This window comes from Orycteropus afer, unplaced genomic scaffold (genome assembly GCF_000298275.1).
Source record: "Orycteropus afer afer isolate SDZICR_OR568_19922 unplaced genomic scaffold, OryAfe1.0 scaffold00018, whole genome shotgun sequence".
In the NCBI taxonomy this organism is placed as follows: Eukaryota; Metazoa; Chordata; class Mammalia; order Tubulidentata; family Orycteropodidae; genus Orycteropus; species Orycteropus afer.
In genome coordinates this window covers 21,327,810-21,346,522 of record NW_006921605.1, presented here as the reverse complement: position 1 = coordinate 21,346,522, position 18,713 = coordinate 21,327,810, and the positions used below count along the sequence as shown (strand labels likewise).

At 38.0% G+C, this 18,713-nt stretch overlaps 1 protein-coding gene across 1 annotated transcript in view; it reads right to left on the bottom strand.

Moving 5' to 3' along the window:
• KANSL1 (KAT8 regulatory NSL complex subunit 1) overlaps positions 1-18,713 on the bottom strand; it is a 171,118-nt gene that overhangs the window by 35,313 nt on the left and 117,092 nt on the right. The window contains exons 3-5 of the mRNA XM_042783555.1: positions 17,659-17,763; positions 11,025-11,143; positions 10,022-10,217 (exon numbers count right to left, since the gene is read on the bottom strand). Coding sequence (XP_042639489.1) covers positions 10,022-10,217; positions 11,025-11,143; positions 17,659-17,763 — 420 coding nt within the window. The remainder of the gene's footprint in view (positions 1-10,021; positions 10,218-11,024; positions 11,144-17,658; positions 17,764-18,713) is intronic.

Here is an 18,713-nt window from a genome sequence, read left to right as displayed (position 1 = left end):
GGATAGTATTACAGGTAGGCCACACCCCTGGGGAAACTCCCCCTAGACTGACCGGCCGCTTAGGACGTAGTCATGTGATCCATCATGAGAAACAACACTCACAAGTGAAGTCCAGCCAAGTTGACAGATCTTCAACTATCACACGTGGCATAGTAGATCATATCCTTGTCTGATTCAAAATGGCCAAAAACAGTCCATTTCAGATCATTCATGCCTAGGATATCAATCTTTCTGCACTGCATTCCATTTTTGACAGCTTCCAACTTTCCTACATTCATATTTCATACATTCCATTTTCTGATTATTAATGGATGTTTGCCTCTCTTTCTCCTCATTTTGAGTCTTACTACGTTAGCACATGGAGTTCCCAAAAGATTTACTTTATCCGTATCATTAAGGTTGGTTCTACTCTGATGAGGCAGCACTTTCCAAGTCCTATTTTAATTTTATTTTATTATTTGTTTACTGATTTGATTATTTTATTGTGCTTTTGGTGCAAGTTTACAGAGCAGCATTTGTTTTACATTCAACTTTATGTATACATTTAGTTTCACTCTCAATTTCCCAGTCCTATTTTGAGTGTCTTCCAACTGAAGGAGCTCATCTTCCTGCACTGTGTCAGACAATGTTTCCAGACTAGTCATAAAGTTGCCCAGTAATATATCAGACAGTGTTTCTCTGCAATTCACAAAGTTTTCCCTGGCCAATTTTTTGAGAAGTGGATGGATTCTTCCTTCTTCTTTGTCTGCCTCAGTCTGTAAGCTGCATTGAAACCTGTGCACCATGTGCAACCTTTCTGGCATTTGAAACACTGGTGGCACAGACTCAACTCTCACAGCAATATGCAAGCCCCACAGGATGACAAATTGACAGATAAGTTTGTCTCCTTTAGCTGTTGGAAAACTTTCTGCTCTCCCCTTACCTAATTCCTACCTACATCCTGCCGCTTTGTGGTCCACAGCACTCCTTCCCTTTCCTGCCTCTGGGGGCTGGCTCCTGCTTCCCCATGTATATAAATATATGCCAACGATTATGTGTAGTTATCAGGGGTAAGAGGAAGGGGAAAAAGAGAGCTTTTGTTTGCAGGGAATTGAGTTTATGCTAATTGTGGTGGAATATTTTAGAAAAGGATAGAAATAATGGTGGCATAACATGAAAAACATAATCAGTGTCCCTGAGCTGTAAATGTGTAATTGTTATATTGTCAAACATCTTGCTGTGCATGTTTTCACCACAATAAAAGTAAAACAAACAAGAAATTAGTAATGCAAGAGTATTACCTTACTCAAATATTCACAGCAACACTTGCTAATTTCTGACTTTCATTTTTTTAATCTCTTGATATTATTTATATCTCTCTTTCTCTCTCTCTTTTTTTTTCCAGTTCTCTAATTACTGTAAAGTAAAATGCTTTCAGAGATAGGATAATATCCATATGAGTACAAGGAAGACTAGTTAATACTACTATTATTTAAGTTTATGTCCAACCACTAAAACTAAAAATGAATAAATTGAAGATTTTTGCCAACTTCTGCAGTCTGAAACTGCTCATGTAATCAAAATGTACTTATAATTGCTAGTGATTGGAATGTGAAAGTTGAAAACAAATATCATTGGTGGTTGGAAAACATGGTCTTAGTGAGATAAATGATGCCAGAGATGATATAATAAAATTTTGCATGAAGAGTAACTTATTCATCGCAAATACCTTTTTTCAACAGCATAAACTCTGATTATACAAGTGAACTTCACCAGATGGAATACACAAGAATCAATTGACCACATATGTGGAAAGAGTTAATGGAAAAGCTCAGTATCATCAGTCAGAGCAAGGCCAGGGTGCAGATGAAAATAAAAAAAACCGGAGCACAAGAGTGAAAGTATGTCCCTGAATATATCATACCTGAATTTAGAGACTATTTGAAAAATAGATTTGATGCACTGAACAACAGTGAACGAAGACCACTAAAAAGACCAGAAAGTGAAAAAAAAAAAAAAAAACATTAAAACGAATGCTGAGGAGGCGGGGCAAGCTGGCCGAGTTTTCCCACAGACGGTAAAATCTGTGAAAGCTGGAAGCTGTGTCAAGTGGAAACTGTCACTAAAGGAAAATGTAAGTATTTTCCACCAAAATGAGCAACAGAAAAGTTAATAGACTGTACTATGTTCAAAGGCAGTAAACTTACAAAACCTGGAAATAAGGTGATCCCGTCAATTTCCAGCTCTCACAAGGTTTCACTCTACAGGAAAATTCAAGTTCTTCACACAATAAAAATAAAGTCATTGGTGCAGAGCCCCAGACAACCAGGCAGTGGGACCAAAAGGAAGTTTTAACAATTTTAGACAGAGGTATGCTATTGGCAAAAACAAACCAAAAACCCCAGCACATCAGAATAAGATCAAAGAAAACCAAACTAAGTTTAAATATGAGTAAACAAAACAATTTTCAGAAGCCTCAACAAACAGAAATGTGCTTTCATAGTGTTTAAAAACACATAAAAAAACAAAAGGCTATAAGTAAATGGATGCGGAAAAACGCAAAACAAATGCATATACGTACTATTATTAACAAGAAAGGTAGGATTTAAGGCAGAAACAAAACTACTACTGTGACAGGAAACAGTATTTAACAAAGACAAAGGCTACAAGTCACAAAGAGTCACAAAGATTTATTAAGAAAACATTAACCATTTAGAATTTAGAAACTCAATTTTTAAGTCTTGGGACAAAAACTAAAAAACTCAAAGGCCAACTTACAAATCATAGTAATAAGAACATTTCACACATCAAAGGTTGTGGAATGCTATCAAAACAACACTTAGATGGAAATTCAAAAAGTTAAAATGCTTTTATGATTAGATATATCAGAAAATAAATAACCAAAGCATTCTAATAAAGTTGGGGGGCAACAGGAAGAAGGAAATAATAGCTAAGACCTACTATTTGAAACAATAAAAACGGAAAAACTACTGACAAGATTAACCAAGAGAGACAAATATAGACTGAGAAGGGGCTATAACCACAGACACCACAATAACTTCAGAATTCTTTTTCTAAATTTCTATGAGTAAATCTGAAAATATCTAAGAGATTGACAATTTTCTGTGAAAAAGGTACTGGTCTCAGAAGGTTTTTACCTTAAGTTCTGGCAAATACTAAAGAAAATGGTAAAAACAAAAACAAAACAAAACAAAAAAAAACAAACCCACTGATGCTGAGTCAGATCCAACTCATAGCGACTCCTCCCCTTGGGTTTCCAAGACAGTATTACTACAGAAGTAGATTGCCCAACCTTTCTTCCGAGGAATGGCTGGTAGGTTTGAACTGCCAGTCTTTTAGTTAGCACTCTAATGCCTTAGGCACTATGCCACCAGAGCTCCTGTATGTACCATAGTTTGTCGATCTAGTAGTGTTGGTTGCTCATTCCTTCGTTGATGAGCATTTAGGTTATTTCCATCTTTTTGCTAGTGTGAATAATGTTGCGATGAACATGGGTGTGTATATATCTGTCTGTGTCTTATTTCTCTAGGATATATACCTAGTTCTGGTGGCACAGTGGATAAAGCACTTAACTGCTAACCGGAAGGTCAGCAGTTCAAACCCACCAGCCGCTCTGCAGAAGGAAAACATGGCAATCTACTTTCGTAAAGATTTACTGCCTCGGAAACCTAACGGGGGTCACTATGGGTCAGATACAACTTGATGGCAGTGATTTTGGTTTTTGGTTTAGAGTAGGACTACTGGATCATATGGTATTTTCCCAATTCATTTTAACAAGTTATCCTACATCAAAAATAGTGAACTACTAAAAGTACTGTCATTAACATCAAAATGAGACAAGCATACCCCACTATGACTATTTTTAAAAAACTGTTCTGAAAGTGCACCTATACAAGGAAATGGAAAAAGGAGTGCATGTAAGAAATAAGAAGGAAATGGAATTAAGGTGTCAAATTGTTTGCTCATGACTGACACGGCCTTTCCAAAACATTAAAAATAAAAACTGAGAAACAAAGACTTCAGAAAAATGTTCAATCACAAAACAAGTATTTAAAGGCCAACAGCACTCAAACTTACACTAACAGAAAATATATTGGGGAAAAAAGATCCTACTCACAATGTAAGAAAAAGATCAGAAACTTAAAAACTGAATGAAGAGATAGAAGGCTTGGACACAGGGAAAAATCCCATGTTCCGTTAATACTGTAAAGATGTCAACTTCATTGATAACTTCGCTCTGAAGTATGAAATAGTCCATGAAAATCCAATGCAATACTTATGGAATAATTCTTATCCCAAAATAAGTCTCTCTCCATATATTCATCACAGAATATTAGTCCAAATCATTGAAAAAAATATCTTTTGGCCTGAGGATGGTATAATGCTTTGCTTTCATTTTTGCACCTGCAAATCAATACCTTCCAACCCACTGTTACCATTTAAAGGCATTTTCATAGATAGGACAGTTTTACTATGACCAAATGTATCCCACAACTGTCTCTTGAAGATCCATCAATGTGAAGAAATAAAATACTTTTATCTTTATTTCAACTTTTCAGAATTTATTTTGCCTATGTTTCTTGATATGAATATAAAAAGACAGACATCATTGTTCTGGGTACTGGGTGATTTTTCAGTGAGTAATCTCTCAGTAGTTTTAACTCCTGAGGAGCTACAACTGTCCACACCACACTCCTTTTCCTTCCCAAACATCTATTACCGATAAATTGAGCCTCCAAATTCTTCCACAGGAGCTTCCTCTATCAATACAGAGTAGCTCCCTTTTGATGTCAAATTACTCACCTGTAATACTGATCCATAATAATTTTAAGTTATTCATCCAACCACAAATGTCACAACACTGGATTTAAAACCAAAAAACAAACCAAACTCACTGCCACTGAGTCAATCCTGACTCATGATGACCCCCACCAGGCTTCCTAGGCAGTAAATCTTTACAGAAGTAGATTGCCACATCTTCCTTCCACAGAGCGGCTGGTAGGTTTGAACTGACAACCTAGTTAGCAGTCAAATGCCTTAAGCACTGCACCACCAGAGCTGCTTGGATTTAAATAGGTGAGATTAAAACTAGGAAGTCTGGAACTGCGCATAACTTAAAACCATTACCTATGCTGATGTTCACAGAAAATCTGGGTACACTTTTAAGAGAATGTCCTCTATGTAAAAGCCTTCCCTCAAGTGTGATACAGTAAGAGGTGGAGAACTACTGGGATTCTATAAAAGCCAAATTATACATTTTAACCCAAAGCAATCCTCCTCTGATAAAATTATACTCCAACACAGAGACTACAAAATTTTAAAATCATGCTAGAATATTGCCAAACCATTTCATAAGAAATGCTATCTATTGGCTATGAGCACAAAGAAAAAAAGCTTTTTCAACTATTCGTTCCCAACACTACTAGATTATGTACAAGTTTCCAATGGACCACAGTAAATTGAGAAGGACAGCAATGTAGAGAATTATTACTAAAATTACATTCTTTTCTGTAAAAACTACTATTGGTATTATTTAAATATTTGTTACTTAATTTAAAAATAACTTCTGACAAAATAAAAGCCAGCAAATTTATTTTTCAAAAATTTTATTAATCTGAAATCTGAAAATCTGGAAACTAATATTTTAGTTTAAGTTATACACATCTACTTCAGAAGCAGCAGGTCACTGGCAGAGAAATGAACATAATGATATTCATTTATATTATAAATGATGTTCATTTTATGTTATATCAGCTTCCCACTTGAACGTTTCTCTTCACTGGCTTAAGCTAAGGGATGAAATGCATACATAGTAAACAGCAATATAACCAACTTGTAATTATATGTCCTAATATTACAATAAGGAGCCCTGGCAGCATAGTGGTTAAAGCATTTGGCTACTAAAAGAAAGGTCTGCAGTTCAAGCCCACTAGCTTCTCTGTGGGAAAAAAATGTGGCAATCTGCTTCCATAAAGATTTATGAGGAAGTCTACTCTGTCCTATAGGGTTACTGTGAGTTGAAATTGACTCAGTGGCAGTGGGTTTTTAATATCACAATGAAATTGTGGTCCAGAAGAGGACCCCATCTTCTCCCCGAGCTTTCCCAATTCCAGTGCAGGATAACATCACTCTCCCATTCTCAAAGCTCTCAAACTTGATATTCACTCACCGAGCCCTCATGATTTTTCCTTATGACTACCTTTAAAATCCATTCCATATCCAGAGCTTTAGGGATCTTAAGACCATTATTTCCTCTTGCACTACTATTGTTTCTCTTTCTGCCTCCAGTCCCTTTTGTGCCAATTCATCATAAACATAGACTACTTCTAGATTTACCTTCCTAAAAAAGTAGCTTGCTCAAAAACCTAACATCTAGAGGATAAAATCCAAATCAACAGTTGAGGCATTTAAGGTCTTTCATTATCTATTGATAGGTTTTATTCTTACTTACTTCCAACAAGTTTCTCTTATTCAACTGTTTGTTCTAATCATGGCATGCAACATGTATCAATAAAGCAAAAACAGCCTTTGAGGAGCAAAATGAAATGTGTTACTACATCAAATGCACATTTCAACTTTAAGATATATTCTAATTCCAGAAATGCTGGTTGAACTTGATAGAATAAACTTTCAGTAACGGTCAAAACACAGTACTTGAATGAGATTCTTAAAGTGAGTTTTGTATCTGGTTCTGGAATGCAGGGCAGATAATTTAACAGCCAAGGAGGCCAATAATATTGACATTAAATTCCCCCACCTCACCCCGAACATTCTACACACTGACTGGTAAATACACTAAGACCTATCCTTTCTCGGGGAGTGTGTATGGGGGTAATTACAAAGCTAATCGGAACTAATTCAGAAATACGTAAGTTTTTATTAATAAGATTTTGTTTCCTTTAGAAAACTGAAAGTAAATCTTCCACAGTAAATGCGAATTCACTGCCATTTACCAATATAAGAAAATGACTTATCTGTAACATCTCAACTATCTCATTCTACCACTATAAAGTAAAGCCCAGGAGAGGAAGCATTTTGTCTTGTTCACCACTGAATCCTGGGTGCCTGCGTAACACCCAGAACACAGGAGGCACTCAAAAGTTTGCTGTGCAAATCCAGCACCTCAAGATGCTGGAAGGCAAGATGCTTGCTCGTTGGCAAATACCGCTAAGGGTCTGTCATGAGCAAGGAACAATGTGAAACAGTGAGCAATCAAGGGGATGGAACGGTCTGACGCCAGCTTTGGCAGAACTCCATCCAGTATTTATTTTTGCCATATTCAGCAAATGGTTTATTCCCAAACTCAACTTGTTTCATTATCTTATTTTCCACACAGCTTACTTTTTTATATATGATGATTCTGTTTTAATAAATGGTATTGGAACCAAAGGGTCTTTGGTTTGCCTTAAATGCCTTCTCCTTGAATGGTCTGCAAAAAACTGTATATGGACATTAGTTTGTAGGCAGGGACCAGAAGAAACTACTGTCAAAATCAGTAAGAAAAGTTAGCTATTTTACAACTTAAAACAAAATCTAGATAGCTACTAAACACTTCAGAAAAATCTTATAATACCCTACATGACATAACACAATGGCTGGTAAAGGGCCAAAACAGAACAACACAATTTCTCCCTGAGATTTTTTTTTTTTTTTTTGGAGTGTCAAGGGCATGACCAATGACTACTTTCTTACACTTTTTTGGTTTGAGGGTGTGAAGAGTATCTGGAAAATAATACGTTTTATTTTCCAGATACTCTTCACACCCTCAAACCAAAAAAAAACACAAACCCACTGCCATCGAGTTGATTCCTACCCATAGCGACCCCCATTGGGTTTCTGAGGCGGTAAATTTTTACCAACGTAGACTGCCCCATCTTTGAAATAAATTATAGTTACTTAACTATTAATTAAAAAAAAAAAAATGAGGCACTCTGGTGGGGCAGTTCCCAAGTTATGTGCCTGCTAACCAGAAGGTTCGCTGCTCAAATCCACCAGCCACTTTGCAGAAAGAAGTTGGGGCAATCTACTTCCGTAAAGATTTAGCACCTTGGAAACCCAACAAGGGTCACTATGAGTCAGAATCGACTCGATGGTAGTGGGTTATTTATATTTTTTAAATAAAAAATGAAGAGACTCAAATTATCAGTATGATAAACCTACAAAATATCTTATTTTTTCCTATTTCTGGTTATTTCAGGCAGAGTCTGAGGCAGAGAGGGAGCCTGGTGGTGCTGTAGTTAAGCTGTCAGCAGATAACTAAAAAGTTGGTGGTTCCAACCCACCAATCACTCCACAGGACAAAGACATGGCAGTCTGGCCTTGGAAAACTAATGGGGTAGTTTTACTCTGTCCTACAGGGTCAATTCCAGCTTAATAGGAACGAATTTTCTAAGGAAGACAGGAGAGAAATCGTACTGATCCCCATTTATAATTTCTTCTAAAAAAAAACCATGACTAAATTGTACAGTACAATTGTATACTACAATAAAATAAGTCAATCACTGAAAATTCACTTTTCAGATATTAACTATTCCAGCAATTCTCTTCTCTCCTTTGTCTTTATTAGTTTCTTCACCAGCAAATATGTAATGTTGTTGTTGTGTGCCGTCGAGTCAGACCCAACTCATAGCGACCCCTCCTTGGGTTTCTGAGGCAGTATCACTACGGAAGTGGATTGTCCCATCTTCCTTCTGAGGAGTGGCTGGTGGGTAATTGCTCCATCTTAAGAAAAAGTCCCCTTTAGTCAAATGGGCTATTTCTCTGCTCTCCTTTACAAAAACGTTCTTGGAAAGCAGCATCAATGATAGCTCTCTCAGTTACTCCCTACTTATCCCCTCCTGAACCTGCTCCAATCACCATTTCTCCTCTAGCAAAACCACTTTCCAATGTCTCTAAAATTCTTGGCCCCACCAAACCCAATGGTCCGTTCTCAGCCTTCACCTTGAATTGTCTGCATACCCAACACCGATCACTCCTTTCTCTCGGAGAATTTTTTCACTTGTCTTCCAGGATACCACACTTTCCTAGTTTTCCTTCCACAGTTCACTACTCACTCCTTCACACCTCTATGCCTTGAAATGCCTCAAAGCTCAACCCCCATAGCTCTGATCTGAACTCCCCAGCACTTCTAGTTCCCTTCCTCTGCCACATTTTTCTCCACAGTACTTACTACCACACGACATACTGTGTACTTCATTTACTTACTTTCTGTCTCTCCATATGAAAATCTTTTGAGAATAAGGATTTTTATTTTTGCTTTATGTTATACTCCCAGAGCCTGTAACAGATCTAGTTCACTGAAGGAGCTCAACACATGCTTGTTGAATGAGTGAATAAACAAAAACAAAGTTACAACAGTAACAGCTACTTTGTACTAAGAATTTATCATCTACACACCCCAAGAAGTAGTTTCCTGCAGTTTTGAATCCACCTCCATTTTCCTTGTGAAGACAAACATTCATTTAGTAATATCAATTTCAAAACTGTAATAGAGATTCTTATTCTAAGGCAAAGCATTCTATAATACTATTTTCAGTGATAATAGTGCAGGTGAGAAGGTACATTATTTTCCTCCAAATAGTTCATCGCTGCCATTGAGTCAAGTCCGATTCATAGTGACCTCTACTGGGTTTCCGAAGCTGTAAATCTTTACGGAAGTAGATCTCCCCATCTTCCTTCTGCAAGACTGGTGACCTTCTCTGGTAGCAGTCAAGTAAATGCCTAATCTACCAAGCCACCAGAGCTGCTTTTCAAAGTGCTGATAGCTCCACTTAAACATCCCCTCTCTCATTTCTGTTAAAGAGTTCAGGCAATAGTTTCCAAACCTGGCTGAAGAGTCACCTAGGAGCTTTATGCTGTTTGAAAACAAAATCGCCAAGCCCAACTCCAGAGCTACTCAATCAGAATATCTAGGAAATAGGGCCTAGTATATTTTAAAAGATCCCTCAGGAAACCAGGGAGGTCAGCCAAGTTTGGGGAACACTAGTTAGCCTGACAATGCCCAAGTCTCAGTGGTACTGACCTTCTTGGAAAGAGGAACAATGCTGTTAGGTCGAACAAGCCTCCGCTTCTTACAGCTCAGTACAGGACGTGTCCGGGCTGCCACACAGGTGCCATCAGATGATGAAGAAACAAGATTCAGTCGTTGCTTTTTATGTAATTGCTCCTCAGCATCAGAGCCATCACCTGGAATGTGGTCCGCCAAGACAGGCTGAAGACTGTACAAGGGGAAGGAAGAGTATTCACTTCTCAGAGAACCCAAGGAAACAAAGCCTCGAATACTAACTGGTTCAAGCTCCTCTATTTGCAAATGTTCAGACACTAAAAAGGATGCCAGACAAGAAACAGGTCTTCTCAGAGGCTGATGTCAGCTAATCTGAGTGTGAACTGTGTCTGTACTTATCTTTGAGGCTCTGGGTGCACGCTATTAACTGCATCTTGTCTGAAAAGTGCAAATGTCAATAAATGAGCTCAAGTTCTAGTGACAAGTTCGCTTCTACAAAAGCATGAGTAAAATTCGAGAAATCTGCCATTTTTAAGAAAACAAAGAATTTTACAAATGTAAATGAGACGCCTTAGAACCAACCCTCCTAAGAAACTTGACTTTAAGGAATGTGTACACAATGTTCACTCGAATAGGGATTTCTCAAACCTTTGCTACAAAAGCAGATTTACCAACAGCTTTCAGGGATCTAACCCCGACAGAGTAAAGAAGTTCCCGCAAGCGCTTCTGTGGAATTCTTCTATGACTAGGATCAACAACGATTCAAAATAGTAGAAGAACCTTGGCTTTTCCTCCATGTTCAGTCCATTTTAGGCCATATTAAGTAAAAGGGAATGCATTAAGCATATTAATTTAAATGTATCTGGCTACTGCAGGCAAGAGGCACACAAAATATTCCTAAGTGATAATGTTTCTGCTTCTTTAAACCAGTGTCAGTTCTAAGGATCCCCAAGAGCCCCAAACTCACCTTTTATAAGCCAATTGAACGTGACAAATAAGAAATAGGAAAAATAAAACGTACGTGTTAATAACTCCATTGACAGGTCTCAGTGTTCCACATGCTTTGGTAGACAATGATTCTGAAGGATGACCACTAACAGGGGCACCATGGTTTTCCAGTGGCTGAGAAACAGACTCAGTCTAAGTAAGGGTAGAAAAACAAAACACTTATCAACATCTAACCAAGAGTAGCTCTATGCGAAAAGCAGCAGCAACATTTCATTTACATGAAGCAGTTAAAATTTCTAACGATCAACTTGAAAAACAGAAATATGAAGGAAAACAAAATAATGTAAAGAATTTGCTTTTTCTTGGAGCTATGAGGAACCCAAATACAGACTAAATGGCCACTGACAAATGATCACAGCCATTCCATAGCACACTATCTCAGAAAAGCAATTACACAGAAAGACAAGCTGCCTTCAATAAAGGGTCCAGAAGGATATATTAATTTCAGTATCAAGACAATCAAGGAGAAATTTAAATGTAGTTAGTATCCGCTAACTTCACAGTGTGTGTATATCTGTGATAGCAGAGAATCAAAAGACCAAAGTCTGAGAGAATAAGTGATTTATCTGATGTTATCAGGTAGTAACTAATGTGTTCAGATGATACAAATCAAATATAAGTTTAGAATATAAAAATAATCAAGGGAGATGGGGAAGAATATGAAAAAGCTTGAATTTTACTATTTTAAACCAAACTTCAGTTTACTAGGCTCAAAAAGAGCCATGGTGGCACGATGCTTACAAGCTTAGCTGCTAACAGAAAATGTGGAGGCTGAACCCATCTGGCGGCTCCATGGGAGAAAGGCCTGATGATTTGCTTCTGCCAGGATCACAGCCAAGAAAACCCAATGGGGCAGTTCTTCTGTGTCACATGGGGTTGCTACAGGTCAGAATCAACTGCACAACATCCAACAACGACAGACTCAAAAGGGACAGCAGTAGCTAAGAAGTGCCCATCGTAAGAATTCTGAGGGAAAGGCAAGGAGGCTACACATGCAGTTATCCCTTAGTCTGGAAGTTGCTGAATTACCACAAGAAGGCCATTTCATCTTTGTCTCCTTACTCTCAAATTGAATCTGGGGTGTTCTAAAGTTGTTGTTTTTCTCTTCCCTGTAAGTGCTGCCAGTGCATTTCAAAAATCTCTATTTTGAGGCTGAAATTCTACTTATCAGTATTACTAAATATCTTTTGATCTCCATACCCCCAAAAAGAAAACATCAAAGGATCTTCAGACCTGACAGTGATCCTAGACAAGTATGAAGAAATGACAAGAGACTGGGAAGATAATATAATGTAAGTTTTAAGAACATAAATTATCCAAAAGGCCAGATCAGAGTAAACAAACAAGTCATCTAGTACGTTTCATGCACTGGGCAAATGCTCTGCCTTCCTTGCTGATACAAGGAACTATTTGTACATCAACTAAAGTAGCAGGCTTCTTAAACAATTCTATTAAGTCAATGCTGTCAAAATTATGGTAAATTTGGTGCTCAGACCCACTGCCTTGAACTCTATACTTATTTTTTCTTACAGAACAATGTTGTCTACATAGCAAGAGACATAAAAGATGTTCACAACTCCTCTGACAAAGTATTTATTCAATCCTAGAAATCTATCCTAAAATAACTCAATAAACACACTTCCAAAAATCTTCTAAATAAAGGTGGTCACTGCAATATCTATCAATACCTAAATATTCAGTGTTTGAGGCATAGTTCTGAAGCTTCCTTTCAACATGAAAATGATGTCAGTGGACTTTTTACTGACAGTTGATCTTAAGAGTTTTGTACATTTCAGCTTTTAGCATAAAATTATGGCAGCCACCTGATTTATATACCTACATGTTCTACAAGGTGCCATGTGTAAAGTAATGGATTGATTTTCTATTTTATTAATTTCTTAGGGATTATGAGAGAATAAACTGTATAAAGACAAAATGAAATATTACATTTTACAAAAGCTCATTTCCAAATAAATTTATCTTTCTTATAAAGACTAAAGCAAAACAACACCAGTAATCTCACCCTCACAGCTAACAAGGTCTAAGAGCCTGTCTTGTTTTTCATGTCCACAGATGTACATATTTAAATGTCACTATGCTTTAATATGGTGTAGTGCCTAAAGCATCTGACTGCTAACCAGAAGGCTGGTGGTTCAAACCCACCGGCCACTCCTCGGAAGGAAGACTGGGCAATCTAACTTCCATAGTGATACTGCCTCAGAAACCCAAGGAGCAGTCGCTATGAGGCGAATCAACTCAATGACAGTGAGTTTGGTTTTTTAAAATTCTTTGTCTATGGGTTTGGATGTTTTCTTTTTTAAAAATTCTTTCATTTTAATTTTATGGATTTTTAAGAGGAACCTGAATTTTCCTGGGGTAATTTAGCCTTTAAATAAATATTAAACTCAATAGAAAAAAAAATTACTTAGCATAAGTATCTGCTGAGAATAAAAAACACTCAGCAATGTAAAGCATGAACTCTAGACTGGGCCTGAGTCAGAGTTACAGCCATGTGAAGTGACATGGAAAACTCAGGGGGCTTCTGCTTACAGACCTAGGGAAATCCTGTAATCACAATGAGAACCAAAAGCAGGCTATCTGAGCAACAAAGCTAACGCTTTCTCCGATGCAAAAAGACTATTTCATATTTAAAGACTTTTTTCAAATGGTGTTTTATCTGGGGCATGAAGAAACAACATACAACTCACAAACATGAGATTTCACTTAGAACTTCTTAAACAAATTCACACTGCCTTAAGACAAAGTGAACACACTCTATCCTTCAGTCCAAAAGGCTGCAAAGACATTAACAATAATGCAGAAAACATTAACAAATGCCCCAGAAATGGTTAATCTGTATAGTAATTTAAGCTTAATCTTGACTGTCTCAGTAGTGTATGTAAATTAGTGCTTCGAGAAAACTAAAGCATGACTCAGACATCAGTCATCCAATAGAAAAAGGACCTAAGAACTGACAGTGGGGTTAGCACCGAAGCTTTCATTTGAACTTTACCTGGGGTTCAGATGCACACAGAGGGTACAAGCATCACATAACCCAAAAGAGGAGAGAAGTGGAAGTGAGAGACAGTGCACTTGTAATCCACAATCCCTTCAAAGCCTAGACGATTACCTTTTGGGGCAATCTCTGAGGTGGCAAGGAGGGTGGCTGAACTGATTTTTCCCTGACTGAAAGGGCCAGGTGCATGAAATAAAATGATTAACATAGCAATGATTCAAATATGTTATTCATGGAAACGGGCATCTGATTTATTACTCCATTCTCTTAGCCAGATCAACTAAGTGTGACAAAACCAACAAAAAAATTCACTGACATCAAGGTAATTCCAACTCATAGTAACCCTACAGGGAAGAGCAGAACTGCTCCATACAGTTTCCAAGGTTGTAAATCTTTATGGAAAAGACTGCCTCATCTTTCTCCCAAGGAGCGGCTGGTGGCTTCAAACTGCAGACCTTTGATTAGCAGCCAAATGCTTTAACTATTGTGCCAGAGATCCTTAAATGTGTCCCTTGAAGAAAAGCTAGATTAAATTAAGGGGTCTTATGAGGTAGGAAAGGAGCTCTGGTGACCTAGTGCCTAAGGCACTAACCAGAAGGCTGGCGGTTCACCAGCCATGCCTCAAAAGGAAGGCTGGACAATCTATATCCATAGTGATACTGCCTTGGAAACCCCAGGAGTTCCAACTCGATGGCAGTGTGTTTCATTTTATGGGGTGGAAGGCACTCTGGTGACACTGTGGCACTCTTGGCTATCAACCAAAAGGTCAGTGGTGCTAAACTATCAGCTGCTCTTTGGGAGAAAGATGTGGCAGTCTGCTTCCATAAAGAGTTACAGTCTTGGAAACCCTCTGGGCCATTCTACTCTGCCCTATAGGGTCTCCAAGAGTATGAATTGACTTGATGTGACTGGGTGGGTTATGGGGTCGATTTTTCTTGAGTCCTGAAAACCAATGTCCACTGGATTAGTTTCACCAAAAAGTGGAGAAAGGGGTAAAACAGAGGCACACACTTTAAAAACATACAAGAAACAGGTTTGCAATTATATTAAACTCTACTTGCCAAGATATGTTGTGTGCACATACTTTTACTTTAGTCATTCAAGTAATGCTATGTCATCCTTGACCAACATAACATTTTCTTAAAGGCACCAATATTCACCTATCTAGAAAATCTAGCAGCTCAGTTTGGTTAGTTATTCCCTTTCTGACAAATTCTCAAAATCAAAAGAAAAAGCTAACTGGGTGTCAGAGATTCAAGTTTTATCTCTGGTTTAAAATAAATTAGTTTGTCACTTTGCATGAATGATTTTATGTCTCAAGCTCCCCAGCTCATTGACACTTAGCATAATCTTGCTTAAAATCACCAAAATATTGCTGGCCTACAAACAGTGTACCAGCCATTTCCATAAACTAGCATCTTAGCCAGGAAATTGTGCTAAAGTACAAATGGAGCATGTCTGGAAATTCCACTCGCACTAAGCTACATGCCTAGGCTTTGATTTTTGCACATGTAAAATGAGACTATGTGTCTGTTCTGGATTGAACAGTGTCTCCCAACAAGACATGGTGTTAAGTCCTAACCAAACACCTGGGAATATGATCTTGTTTGGAAATAGGGTCTCTGAGGATGTTAAGTTAAAATGAGGTCATACTAGAGTAGGGTGGGCCCTAACCCTTATAAAAAAAAAATAAAGAGACATAGAGGGGAGACAGCTATGTGAGGACAGAGGCACAGACTGGAGTGATGCATCTGTAAGTCAAAGAATGCCAAGAATTACTAGGAGGAAGCAAGGAAAGATCTTTCCCTGTAGTTTCTAGAGAGAGCATGGCCTTGTAGACACCTTGATTTGTGACTTCCAGCCTCTGAACTGCAAGACAATTTTTCTTGTTTTAAACCACTCAGTTTGTGGTACACCAGTGTGAGGAAACACTTACTTTCCTGTATATTGAAGTTAAAAGGAAAGTTTTGTTCCTGATTATAGACACAAAGCTTTTTCTTTCACCAAAAATATAACGTTAGGTGTAGGTTTTACATATAAATCTTCTATCAGGCTGAGAAAGTTATTTTTCATTCCTAGTTTGCTGACAGTTTTTATTATAATACAATTTTGTTTAATTTTAATAAATTTTGTCAAATACCTTCTCTGCAGCCACTGGGTGACTCTATGAATTTTTCCTTTATTATGTTAATACTGTTAAGGGTACTTATGAATGCTATACAAACACTGCACTCACGAGATAAACTCCACTTATTCATGATCTAGCATCCTTTTACACACATTGCCAGATTTAATTTACTAATATTTTATTAAAGATTTTTGCTTCTGTGTTCATGAAAAATACTGTCTTTTAAAATAAATAGATAAACAAACAGACAGATAAATAAATAATAAAGCAGTTTTTGGTATCAGAGCTCTACAGGCCTCACAAAGTTAGTTGGGAAATGATCCCCTCCTCTCTCTCCCCCCCCCTCTCTCTGTGTCGTTTGGACAGGACTAGTATGATTTTGCTTTTTAACCAGAGGTTTCTTTGTGGAAAGGTTTTTGATTATGAATTCAATTTCTTTAATAATATAAAGCTATCTGTACATTTTATTTATTTTTGTGTCAGTCTGGGTAATCTGTGTCTCTTATGGAAAATAATTGCTTCCTCTGGTGGCTTAGTGCCTAAGGCACTTGACTGCTAACCAGATGGCTGGCAGTTCAAACCCACCAGCAGCCACTCCTCGGAAGGAAGACTGGGAAATCTACTTCTGTAGATCATAGAAGAGAGTAAGAACACTTTTATACAGTACAAAAGAAGATACAAACCCAAGGAGGGGTTGCTATGAGCCACATCAAGTCGATGGCAGTGCGTTTGGGTGTTTTTTTTTTTTTTTTCCGCCGGGGGAAGGGGAGGGAGAGAGACATAACGGCTATGCTGCTAAATGTATTGGCCCAAAGCTGTTTATAGCCACAAGACCTGTAAAGAGATCCTCTCTCACTCCTCAAATCCGGCAATTTCTGTTTTCTCTTTTTGTCCCCATCAGTTTTGCTAGTGGTTTATCATATCAATCTTACTAATCTTTTCAAAGAAGAAACTTTTGCTTTCTTCAATCTCTATTGTTTTCCTGGTTTCTATTGCACTTACATTTGAATAGTATCAAAATTTGACATTTTGCTCTTTAATTTGTTGAAAATAATTTTCCAGCTAAGAACAACCATCAATCTCTTAATGTCTTCACATTCAGCAATTGGATTTTTTTACAAGATCTGCTAACAGAAGAGGATAATCAGAAAGGATAACAAGCTTCCTTGATTTGCCAATGCAAGGAGACAGGCTCTTCTAACTCACAATTTAAAGAGCCAGAGCCACACCTCAGTCTTCTGTTTCCCAGTAATAGTTCGTAATGTCTCGCTTGCTCTGGCTGAGTTAGGAGCTGCTTCTAAATTCTAAGGTCAGCTACATGGCTGATGAAGGGGCCTTGTGCTGCCCTATTCAGGAATTTGGATTTTGAAACGTCAAAAGCGATGAAAGGAAATAGTTCCCTGCCTTCAGCCAATGTAGAAGCACCCTAGTTATATGGAATAAACTGTGCCTAGACTACACCGAGTCCTCACTCACCTCTCTCTTCCCATCATTTATACTTACCAGTTTATCGGCCCCGTGATCGGTCTTCACCTCAGAGCTAAGTGGAAGAAATAAGTCTGTTGCCGTGTGCTCTGGGGATGGTGCCTCCCCAAGAACTACCAACCCCTGGGGGACACAAAGGAGAGAAAGAGCATAAGCGAATGGCGGTACAACTACAAATTTGCCAACAGTTAACCTTAAAAGAGTTGGGGAGAGGGAGGAGAACAGTTTGCTAGAGGCCTTGTCCCGTATCTTATGGGTCAGAAACAAACTACACAAGCAACAGCGCTGCTTTCCCACTGAGATATTTTAGCAAAAAGTCTTAGCTGTAGCCATGATTATTCAGTAAGGCACAAGACTCAGACCCAGGCTTCCCCCTACACAGTAATATGGAGAGAGAAATACAGCTCTCTTTGACTTGAGTGCTCTGACCTACACGGCTTGTCAGTGATTTGGCATCTTTCATCCAGATTTTCCGGATCTGGGATCTGTATCAGATGATCATTATTGTCAGCTGACTCTACTGGATTAATAGCAGCAACAGTTTTTCTAGTTAATATGAACACAAATGTGGCATAAAGATTACCAATTGGAGAGTGCTACTACTGTACATGAGCTCAACCAAATGTATTTGAGCAAACACACTGCAGGGTGAAACAACAGTAAACAGTCTCTATAATATTAGAAAGCAAGAACAAAACTGCCCAAAAGCACCTTTTGCTCATAAGCATAAATACTACTACAGATTAATTCCTGCTTGACGATTTAAAATGTAAATTTTATATTCACCACAGGCAACAAAGTCAAAAGAAAGTTAAAACAACCCCACCAAGCCTCTCCATAGTGGGCATGTGTCCAGCTTGGTAAAGGCAAAAGTCAGATTATGAAAAAAACCGAACAAAGCCCAAAATGGCACACATTTGAATCCCTCCTATCTTGATGAACCCAACAGGTGACACCTGGTAACAGAAAGACTAGGATACAAGTGACCAGGGCCTTGCGTCTCTGGATTACCTTCCCTGCCTTAGAAAACAGCATCTGAGTGGATAAGTTCATAATGGATATTTTGTATCCGA